Here is a 12,414-nt window from a genome sequence, read left to right on the forward strand (position 1 = left end):
GATCAGGCCGTGAGTGAAGGGTGGAAGGTGCTTGACGACAACAAACAGCGGTTCACTGGTTTGAATGCAAACTGGGACATTTATGTTCTGTAACTGAAACTATTTTCTGCCTGTGAAACACAAAACGTAACCTCAGAAGCGAAACCTGTTTCTATGTTTCGCTACTTATACTTCCCTTCTGTCTTGCTCGCTTTCTCCTCTCCATCCTCACACACATTAACACACAAACACACAGGCAGAGGCATGTGTGTGTGGGGGGATTTGTTGGTGGAATGGGGTTAGGAGGGAATCTGAGGCTGGTGAGGTGGGGGTGAGAGGAGGGCAGGAGGGGTTCAGTTGGAGGGGTACCAAAGTGGCAAATTTAGAGCGGAGTAAAGGTTCATCAACAGTGACTAACGCATTGCAGGGCTCAAGGTCCAAGGCAACAGGAGTGCAAGTGCTTCACCTGTGTGTGTTCTAGCTAATGTTAACAGCTCCAAACCAACCAGATGTAAGTGTAACAGACAGAGAACTCATTTATTGCACACTCTTTTAGGGATCACGGAAATCTTTTCAAATGATGGCTGGTGTGTTGCGGTTGGAGGCTCGATGACCTAACTTCATCCAAGAGTATGAGACGGGCCAGGAAACCTGCAACTGGTGCCAGTCAGTCTTCAGGGGATACATGAGATGAGACCCCTGGATATGAGCGTGTGAGAGAGAGATACAGAGGCAGATAAAGAGACAGAGAGAGACTTTCTGTACAATCTTAAACACAGAAAACCACCACACAAACAGAACCATGATGGTGTAGTAGAAGGTAGTAGTGCTGATAGCAAATGAATCAGAATGATCAAGGGAATAGCCACCTTTTTATCTATCCAGACCTTACCCTCATCCCAATTAAGACAAAAAAAATATTTAGTTATTATTATTATTATTATTATTATTTATCGTCTTTACCACTGCAGAACCCAGCTGTAAGGGGGCTTTCATTTTAAAAATGCAGCCTAGCTCATGACCCTATTGATTGAACAAGAACAATAATGGACGACTCTGAATAGATCATTTGACATCAATAGATCTCGTCATCATAAGGAAATCAAAAGAACAAATGCTTCTGCTGATGGTGTTGTACCAACAATGACAAGTGTGACATCTATTGTCACAATGACACATGCAGCAAGTGGAAATAAAGCTGTGGGTTGATGAAGGAAATCAGACATTTAAAACACACAATACACCATCGATTCAACATATTTATTGTTGTTTCACTGTCTTTTGCCTCATTACATGGAAACACAAGTTAGTTTGTGATCATCTCAAAGCAGGAGGGGTACAGTACAGTATATGATGCATCAAACATAGGTCCAGTGCAAAAAAAATAACATAAAGGAACAACTTCATAATGGGGAATATATATACTTAGAAATATATCTATATATTTGGTATTTTATAATCTCAACTTCTCTTTAGAATTTACAAGAACACAACTGTCCTGTGTGTCAAATAACATCAGAAACTCCATATTGCAAGCAGTTGGGTAACTCTATCAAGTTAGTCCAAAATATACTGATAATTATAAATTATTGGCTAAATCTAAACATTTGGGAAATATCAGTCATCGACAGACACTACCAGTCTAGTCTAGTCTCTTTTCATTACAATTACTGTCTCTCTCCTTCACATTCTCTTCCTTCTTCTCCTCATTACAACCATCATTATCTAAAAATAATTAATCCACATGTGCAGTTTGGTGCACTTTTGGTGTTGAAATGCTGGCCCCATTATTGGCTCCATCAGCATGCTAAATAAATTGTTTTACCTTCAAGTTTTCCATTGTTTTCCCAAACTGAGTTAACACTTAGGATTATTGTAGGCTAAAGGAAATAAAACAAGATAAAATTGTGCATTTGGGTTTCAAAGCAACATCTATATTCCTTCTATTAACTGACACTTGACTCAAGCCACTAACTACCTCCTCTAACTCTATCCTTCCTTCTCTTACAGACTGAATTTGTGCTTATTAAACACCTGTTCCCAATCTACATTACACCTTCCCACACAAACACACACTTTCTTTAGAACTGCATAGCTCAACCGCAGACAGGCTCATACACAGGCTGGAAAACAACAGTTGCATCACTCAAGGAAAACTGTGTAACTTTTAAAAGAAGAAAAGACATTCTTTCTCTTACAAATTAAAAGATGAATCAATAAGCAACAAAACCCACCCTTGATCAATTCAATACACACAGGTGTTTTGTCTTTAAAGCTCTACTTGGCTGCCTATGACCAGCAGGTTATGGTGGCTAACTGTAGCCACAGCTCTGCAAACGTTACACAGTCTTTCTTTAACGGAATACAGCAAACCTTATGCGATACATTTGAGCTGTTTTGTATTATTTCTCTGCATCATGGTTCATCCTACAAAAACAGGGTTGGGGCAATTCTGTTGTCTGTTTCAAGACTCTTAAATTGGTAAATTATGCAAAAGTATTTGATGCAATATAGATGGATAACGTTATGTTTTAAAGGAAAGATCAGATAAGCAGCTGCTCAGAAATAAGAGAGAGAAACATGGCACACTATGCATGGATAAGGTTGATCTTTGCTAACATCTAAATGTTTATACTGCGTGGTTTCCTTTAGTACATTTTGGTACGCGTCAAATCTCACATATCTGATTAATAGAAATCCAAATACTTTCACCCCACCAGCCAATCCAATGACACAAACAGGCCGAGGAGTCCTTCAACAGGGCTAAAGGGGATGGAGGGACTTGACAAGAGAGAAAGAAACGATGGAAAGCAACAGAGAGCATGTGACATCTAATCATACAGTATGTATCGTGATACAGGGGTTACGATTCAATATACTGCATTAGTGTATGCTATAGGCGAAAGGCTAAAAAAACAACAACCCAATTTTAGTAAAACTGTCCTACTATAAAGAACACACCACCAAATGCATATCTTTTTTGCTATCTAGCGGTTAGGGATTTAGCCATAAAAACCGACACAGTGATTTTGAGAATCGATCCAATATCATACAGAAAATATCACGATACATTATTCTTCCATATTTTCTTATAACTTTAATGTTAGAGAGAAGCAGTAGGCTGTAGAGGAGAGAGTAAAAAGACGCAGAGGCAAAGGCAGCGGTAAGAAGAGACGTGTTGACATGTTGAGAGGAAGAGTTGGGGGGAGAGTTGGAGATGAGTCATCGGGGGCCTGAATCTATCAACATCTTAACCAGTGGAAGGTGTAGGCGGAAGTGCACTGATCTCTCTCTCATTAGTGATACAGCTACAGTCAGATGTTCAGCTCAGGCAGGCAAAATGCAGGAGAAGTTTGTTTCTAATAACCCACAAAAAATGTCCTCAGTGTGCCTCAAAACTGTAGCTTTAGATGTCACATGGATTAATGTGACACTGGCTCCTAATAGCTTGCAGAGGAACTGATTTCTATGTTGTTTCTTAAAGCAGGATGGAGAATGATGCAGATAAAACATGATGTTGAATGTTAAACAAATGACGATGAGAAAATAGCCACAGAACTGCTTTAAGTGGAACAACGTAGAGGAAATGAACTAAAGATGTCTTTTTAGTAACCAAACAACAGAACCCTTGTGCAGAGCTAACACTCGGCAGAATAAGGACGACTGCTTTTTAAAATGAATATGTATGTAATGAGTAATGTATCACTCATTAGAAACACTTAATCCATAAATTTGCCAAATTATAACTGATAAAATCTGTCATGGTCATATAATCGCAATGATAAATCGGTGGTACTCAAACATACATTATTGCTTTGAAAGTAGGGACATGAAATCAACCAGGCGCATTAATGTGTTGGATAGTGCAGCAAATACAGGCTCACTACTGTTCAGCTCTGTACAACTGAAAACATGCTGGAACCACTGTGGTAGTTTGGGACTACTTTTGGTCCGTCCTGTATGGACTCTGATGGCCAGGGTCTTGCTCAGGAACCTGGCCAAACCTGCCGGTCCTGTGATTTCACAGCTGAACAGACCCGACCAAAGCTGACCGCAAGCTATCACAGTGCCTGATTCTAAATACGACGATATGTCCTGTTCGGAGGAATAAAATTCACATATAAAAGGACATCTGAAGGCATTTATGTCAACATTTTATAATTAAAATGCCAGTACTTATGTCTCATGTAGTTAAAAATGTTCATCAAATTTTATAACAGTTGTCAGCTGCAATAGGTACAAATGTACTGTCAGTGTCGAAAAGATGTTTTGAATTAATGTCTACAAAAATGTTTTCTTTTGCCGATACATTTTGAATTGTATCTTAAAACACGGTATGTATGTGAAATGTGGTTTGTCATGTTCTTCATACAGAAACTAACTTTGTTCACTGTTAAGCAACAGACTGACACATTTTAATGCTGCTAGCCTCTTTCTACTAACTTAGCCATATGTTAGCTAGCAATGTTAGCTCACTTGGCTCTGAGATTTTTAGCCCATGTTAGCTAGCAAGTCTACGCCTGTTATCCTGTTAGTTTGCAATCCTGTATTTCCATGCACTGTAGCCATGCTAACTAGCTATCTGGTCTGATGTCTCTGATGAAATAACATCTATCCTATTGAAACAAATACTGTAAGAAATACTGGTAACAACTAATAAGACGTCATCATCACAACGTTAATTTTCCAGTTTAAAATATTCTCACAGAACCAGCTGCAATATTACTATCAAGTCGTAACAAAAACAAAAACTCAAAGTATCATGAATATAAAACATTTGGAGCAAATTTTGATAGCCGGAACATTAAAGAGTAAATATAGAGGATAATATAACACAAAACATAACCAAGTTAGCAGTTTAAGCAAAATCCAACGAAGGAAAAGACAACTGGTGTAATGAAAATGGATCAGAAATAGACAAATTGCAAATTCACATTTGAAGGTAAAAACCAATTGTTTCTTCACTTTTACCAAACCTAGCACTGTCTAAAGCACACATGTAAGCTGTTCAATATATGAACACTAGCAACATTAAATTGCATATATTTTTTTGCGATTTACCAAGACACATCCTTCCTGGGAGACTTTTCTGGCCTCCTTGTGTCTAATGTGTTGGTCATCTTTTGTACAGAATATAATAATTATACACCTTGAACTCTGTACGTTCTAAAACTATAGATGAATTTTCATCATCTTTTCAAACCAAACAGTCAGTTGTGATTTGTGAATTATCTTACACAGTCAGATTCAAGGAAGCCAATATATCAAAGCATTTATCTTTGGTGTCTTGCTTTGAAGCTCATTGCGTAAATGACCAAAATATCAAGTAGAACAGAACAAATACTACACAAAAGGGCATTTTCACTTTTTTTCAGCCCAGCTCATTGCAACTTGTCAGATCCAGGCTAAAAAAATAAAAGAAAATAAAAAACAATTCCTCAACTGGACCCATCAAAAACAGGTGTGCATCCCATGTTGGGTAGTGTAATACTAATCCAAAGCAAAAGGCTATCAGTTATATCTTCAATACTAACTATAGAATGGCTTTTAATCTTTATACTTTGAACCGAAAATTAATTTCAAAGCAGGATATATTACAGACAACATGTACAAGGTGGCCATTGTGCAAAGAGCCCGACTCATACACGTTAGCAGAAAGTCAACCACAAAACAGAATTCACTTGATACATTATTTGACATCAACCAGGTTGAAAACCTGAACAGGAGCCTTCAAGTTCACTGTCAGTAGCTCATGTTCATGTTCACACACACTGAACTCTCAAAGATTATGGAAATAACATGTATGAACTCTGTTCTGGGATGGAATTTCACATTCATAAGCCTATAATTCTGTACACACACATAAAGATGGCTTGTCAATTATAAAATATTTAGAAAACAGTGCATCTTACAGGATTATATACATCATAAGCTGTACAAAACAGATGCAGAAAAGCATTCTTAGCCTGTTACTGTGGAGTTGGTATGTATATCTAATTGTGTACACCATTTCTGCTGTACATTACAATTCCTACAGTAAAGAACAAGGCTGTTAAGGATCTTATTATGGAATAATCATGATCTAGATCTGTGGGGGAGTTAATGCTCAAACTGGGATCTAAGAAAACTGTTGGGGTACTCAAATCTATTCAACTCATTTTTATGCAAAGTTTGCAATGCAGCATATCATTTTTACCTAACTGGTGACTGATTTCAAAAACAGAGTAAAGATGACTTCCAGCTCATCACTAGGGAGAGAATGACCATATGTCTTAATGGGAGAAATGTAATACTGACATCTTATTGTAAGGTTTGCATGGACAGTATATTTTACAGCTATGGTTACAGTTTGACTGATTGAATCTATGATGTGTAGGGTGTTATAGGGACTTACTGCCACCCTGAATGTCTCTTTTTTCAACAATATAATATTTGATAGTACATAATATAATACTGTCTAATAATACTATATGGAAATCAACAAAACAAAGATTCAGTACAGTAATTGACAAATGATTTTGGGTCCTTGATATCTGCTAACAGTAGTGAAGAAGAAAACTAAAAACTCCTTCATAAGAACACTGCTGAGGTATTGCAGACAGACAACAAAGGTGGTTTGTGGAAACAGATTAAAGAAAATCAATAGGACATAATGGCAAGCAGTAGCAACAAAATGTGGAATGGCATACAGTAGCTGTCATACTTAGTCCACATTGTGGCCCCAACCCAGTCTTTGAAATGCCCAGATGATATGGTCTATGGAGCGAATGAGGTTGATGAAGGACTTCTGTTCTTCTAGTTTTACTCCTTTTAACACAAATACTGCTTGCATGAAGACACACCAAAGAAGAAACTCCCCTGGTCTGCATTCTGAGAACAATTATCCAGGTATAAAGACTTGACTCATCAGATGAAAAGCAAGCAGTTGGTCCAGTAATACGCCACAGCCAGGCATTGTTAAAGCAAATATGAGTGAGTAACTGATATACACATACTTAGCTGTGTAACTGATACAACAGAGTTCCTCAGCGAGAGAAAGGAAGAGATGACAGATCCACCAGAGAGAGAATGTGAAACAAACTGAGCGGGCTCCTGTCTCCAGTGCTGACAGATGAGAGCAGGAACGGGATGTTGAGGCCAGATGACCTGGTGTTCATTTAAAATCACCACACATTCCACCAAATCAAGCAATCGGTTTTGCTTCCAGGTACATTTGGCACAACGGGATACAAAAAGAGTCTTCTGCCACACTGGTGCGGAGAGGGTTTGCAGCCTGAATCCTACTGGGAAAGACTCCAGGTAGACTTCAAGCATAAGAAAATGCTCTGTGTGTGTGCTTTATACATGATAAATTCTGACACTGAATGTTGTACCTTTCAGTGCTTCCATGGAAGGGAGAGGTGGCAGTGAACTAAAGCTCTTTTTTGCTGAATTACAGGTCCAGATTTGTGTGTTGCTGAAGCAGCGAGGATTCAGGCGTCAGTATTCAAGGAAGGAGTGATGGACTCTCAGTCAACTCAGCTGTGGATCCGTGCTATATACATGGCAACTACTGTAGACAAGACAGAGTAATGAATCCAGGTGTAACTAGTTGATCTTTGTATGGTGTGCACCATCCATGGAGATGAACATCAGTCAGAACAAAAATAAAAAGGCATCACCAGGCAAACCCAGAATAATGAAGGCAGACACCAGCAGTAGATCCCAGAGCAACGGGTCCAGTTGTTACCAGTTGAACAGCGAGTTCTGTCCCAGAGTCATGAAGTAAATCTGACTGCTGCCTCCGGACTGCACTGAGGCAAAGAAGACCTGCAACAGGAGAGGGACGCAGGTTTAGAAATAATGCTCAAAGTTTATGATACTTTCATAAATTTTGCTTATTGTGGCTGCATTTACGGTTAAACTGATGTGACCATGTTTTTTCGACAAAAAGGTCGACTAATGGTCCAGTTATTAGATATCTTCTGAAACTTTCAGACATTTCCTATGGCCTTTAGCAAATGGAGTTTACTCATTATGATTATTCAGTTGTGTCAGTATGAAACTCCTGGCCACATGATAACACAGAAATCTACAAGAAATCCAGTAAGTGGCCCTTGAGTTAAGAGTTCTTTGTCAAACTATTTCCAAGGTCAGGAGTACAAACTGAACATGCCATTGACTTTAACTATATTGTTTATAAAACAGGAGAGAGAGAACAGGGAATTTAATATACAGGGTTATAACATATATTATTTAAGCTCATTTAGTGAAAATAACGCATTTACAATTTATGTTTTATAGAGATTCAAGCAATGTAAATTACGCTTTCTTTTCACAACTTGATGTATGTGACTTATAAGAATAGAAAGAAATAAAACTGATATAATGGCAAAACAACACAAATATAGCATTTTTCTTGATTTTGGCTCCACCATTAACAACACATAATCTTACTTACTTACTTTACTCAACTTATCTTATATATATTTAACAATGTTTCAATATGTCACAATTAGATAATTTGTGAAAAGTGTTTTGTGTTGTGGAATGAAAATAATGCACTTTGTGCTGCAAAGCTTATAAGTAAATGCAGACAGAGTTGAACTCCTACCTTATCGTTCCTTTCACACAAGAACTTGAGTTTCTGGGCCTTTTTGTGCATGAAAACTCCCTCCAGGTTCCCTGTGTTGGCTGACCTCAGCTCTATGGCCTTTTCTCCCCAACCCATCACCTGGTTAGACTGAAGGTAGGCTGGAGAGAGAGACACACAATGGACATGGATATGAAGAGACAGAAATACAATACGTACAGGTATAGACATTAGGAAATAGGAGAATAGTGTATATGTGAGTAATTATATTCCCTACAGACAGTCTTCATGCTAGAATAATTACTACTGGACCCGACCCAACACACACAGAATCACTACCATCTTATTTTTAGCCCACCCTGTCCCAAATCTGTCGTCATAGAATCTGGTTCAGGGTAAGCTTTCAGTGCTCAGGACAGCTGCTGATCTAGAATCAGTAAGTCAGACATCTGGCCACTATAAAGACATTCAACAGTAACTTAAGAGTACGATCCAATTGTTGAAATGATTAATATCTCAGTTTGTACATGTATGAATGTGTCACTGTTAAATAGGTTAATCAACACAGGGGCACTGTGTTTCTGGTAGTAATGTATCAACATACACTTTGCGCTTTTTGTTCTAATTTCATGTGTATTTAGTGTGTGTGTGCCTATATGTCTGTGTGTGCATGAGTGAAACTTACCAACTGATGCAGGCATCTCCCCCCACTGCAGCACTGTATCCTTGGTGATGCGACCGTAGGTGTCAATGTAGACGCCCTCATCTTCGTAGCAAACCAGAACCTCTGTTCCAGCGCTGTTTGGCAAAATGATGATGGCATGGGGATGAATGGAACCCTGGATCTATGAGATAAACACAATACATACAAGTTTGAACTAATTCACAAAGACGTCATGAACATTTACCTCAACTTACTTCAAATCAGAACAGCTCGTTGTGTTTCAATGTTGTGATACATAAAGGCACATCTGCCTACTGTCTGAGAGTTGACAGTACAGTTTCTTTTATGACATGTGTTTCAGTTGTTGAATCAAAGGATAAGTCGAAGGTACAAGACTACTGAGGATGATCAAAAAAGGCAAGTAGAAAGGAAATACAACAACAGTTCAGAGAGGCACAGGCGGGACTTTCCTGAAATGCAATTATTGGCTTGATGTTTTCTCAGTTGAAAGATAGTTCTTTTAAAATTTCATCATAAAACTAAAATCCTTTATTGAAGCACAGACGTCATTTCAATATGAATTTCAGTTGTATTGTACAGGAGATGACTAAAAACAAAATATCCTCTCTAACTGCTTTTTTATTATAAGGGAAAACCTAGAGTATAACAGTATAACAAATCAACATGTCTTCTGCATGCAAATATTTCTGCAACAATCATCTAACAGAGATTTCATCAAGAAACCAATATCTAAGGTAAAATTTCTCTGCCCAGTTCGAAAACATTTCTCTAACCAGTTCCAAAACATTTCTCTAATAACAGCCCAACAAACAGGGAATCCTTCCAGCAACAGAGCTCCTCCAGAAAAAAAGAAAAAAAGTTAGGCAGTCTTCTGTGTTGTTACAAGAAGCGATTAATTATATTTTCTGTGAGCGTGTTTCATACATTACCAGAGGTTGAGCCACCACAATCCTGAGCATTAGAACAGGCATCCACAGACGCAACGCAATCTTAATCCTCTGCCTTGGAATCAGCATTGTTATATAGTTCGCAGGCAAGAAGCTTGTGTGTGTGTTTCTTTAAGTGGGTGAGTGTGTGTGTGTGTGTGGCGTGGGCTTGTGAATAGGTGAATTGCTTTTAATATGATGAAGTCAGTGTTGTGAGTGAATGTGTTGTTGATGCAGGTGAGTGTGAGTATGCACATAAGCAAGTGTGTGTGTCTAAATGAGTGTGTGTCAGAGTACGAATATACATCCATGAAGAAAGATCGGGAGTGTGAAGTGTCCTCTAGAGTAGTCAAAGACAGTGAACTATGAGGATGTCTCAGTGCAAGTGAGTGGGTTTAAAAGTGCTCTGTAGCTTGTGTGTGTGTGCAAGAAAGCTTGACTGTATATGTAAGAGTGAAAAGGAAAAATGGAGAAAGAGGCTGGAGAGCTGAAATGATATCGCAGCAGCAGCAGAAGTATAAGGCACCGGTGTAGTAGGCAGCTTTGTGCACACTCGCTTAATATAACGGAGGAGCAGTGGAAAAAAAAAAAAACTCTCAACAGAAGCAAGAACAGGTTAGGACACACACGGTTAATGATCGTGAGAAAAGGAGGACAGGAAGGATGTATTTTTAGAGCTTATTTCTCTTTTCGTATGTCTCTCTGCCTCTCTGGCTCCAACTCCCCCATGAATACAGAAAGTAGCACACACTGAGAGTGGTGTATGTGTGAGTGAATGAGCGAGAGAAAGGTGTTTGAGCATATGAATGAGAGACAGAGAGGACAACAAAAATGTACTTACTTCATCCAAGTTAATGTTATGGAAAATACAAATATTAAAAATAAATATATATTTCATAAAGAATAGGCTCAGTTTCAGAGATATAGGCATATTAAAGATTATATATTATATATATATATATATATATATAATATATAATATATAATCTTTATTAATCGTTAGCCAGGTAATTAACTAGTGTTAAATGTTTTACTAACATAAGAAGTGACTATACATAATGTCGCTTTATGTTTTAATCATAACCTTCAAACTGTGGTGGTCTTTCCAACACAGACGAGTCTAGCACATAGCGTATCTAATTGCTGGAAAGAAAGTTGCTCAATTCTTATTGGACATAGAGCAAAAAGGGGGCGGAGCTTAGGAAGGGTCAACTATTCTTTAATCATTGATGTAATCTATTCAGTAGTCTACATTCTGCATTAGCTCCTCACTCAAAACTTGTAATATCCAGCCATAAAAGCAAACATGTTGACCTCTGCTCTCTAAAGCTATGGCAAAGATCCAAAATGGAACAACGGTGTCATTGTCACAGTATCACAAAATAATAATAGAAAGATGAGGAAAATCATTATATAAATCATTAAATGCCAGAAATCAGGTACCCTGGTCCAGCCACCCACTCAGCACCATCTGTATGGGCAGTATGTGAAAGAATCTGGTATAGTCCACAGTTAATGAACCAACAAATGCTTTTTACACTTTATACTGTATGACAAAATAGACTAAACTCAAATTTTAAGTTAAAATACTTTGTCATACCCTGAGCCTCAAACCTCTTGTTAAAACATATTTAATAGGATGTGTCAGAATCTGAATGTGAATATGACTCACCGCAGGCTGCAGCGAGCTTTACATGCCCACATACAGCAGAGGAGAGAAAAAAATGACCCGCTCTATCTCTAATTGTACCAGCAGTGGGCGATTTGTTCATATTTAAAAAGGCACACATTCATTTGCACAAACCTTCTAGGAGAAAAGCTGTAAAGTTTTACAGACTTCCATAACTCATTATAACTCAAGGAAGTTTGCATCTTATAAATAACATTTCACAAATATTATCAACAGATAACTTAATGCTGTGGACATGCTTGACATGTTAGGCACCAAATGCAGTCAACCCTTGGATTATAGAACTTCAAGAAACAATGAAATGGAGACGATTCATCAAAGTGAGTACCAGTATATCGAACTATAATTATAGACTGATGTCTGGCAGCTTTGGTAACCTTTTAAGCTTTTCCTTAGTTTCTTTAGTAATATATATATACTGTTACTATGGTGAATGATGTTCATTCAGTGCCCCATATTGTTATTGGCAAGAGGACCAAGTGGCTGGGTGCTGCTTCTTGGCAGGCTTCGGTGGAACAGTGGTCTTTATTGGGTGGGGGAGATACATGCTGTATCACTCTCT

The 12,414-nt window shown here is 38.1% G+C and overlaps 1 protein-coding gene across 1 annotated transcript in view; it reads right to left on the reverse strand.

The window, feature by feature from the left end:
• Nucleotides 1-1,220: 1,220 nt before the first annotated feature.
• The window catches only part of si:zfos-2326c3.2 (misshapen-like kinase 1), a gene marked incomplete in the record, with an annotated part of 66,842 nt that continues 55,648 nt past the window's right edge, over nucleotides 1,221-12,414 (reverse strand). Inside the window, 3 exon segments of the mRNA XM_035668965.1 lie at nucleotides 1,221-7,788; nucleotides 8,573-8,712; nucleotides 9,237-9,396. Coding sequence (XP_035524858.1) covers nucleotides 7,705-7,788; nucleotides 8,573-8,712; nucleotides 9,237-9,396 — 384 coding nt within the window.

The sequence above is a fragment of the Morone saxatilis genome, unplaced genomic scaffold (assembly GCF_004916995.1).
Source record: "Morone saxatilis isolate NCDOM2014 unplaced genomic scaffold, NCSU_SB_2.0 Contig22, whole genome shotgun sequence".
Classification (NCBI taxonomy): Eukaryota; Metazoa; Chordata; class Actinopteri; family Moronidae; genus Morone; species Morone saxatilis.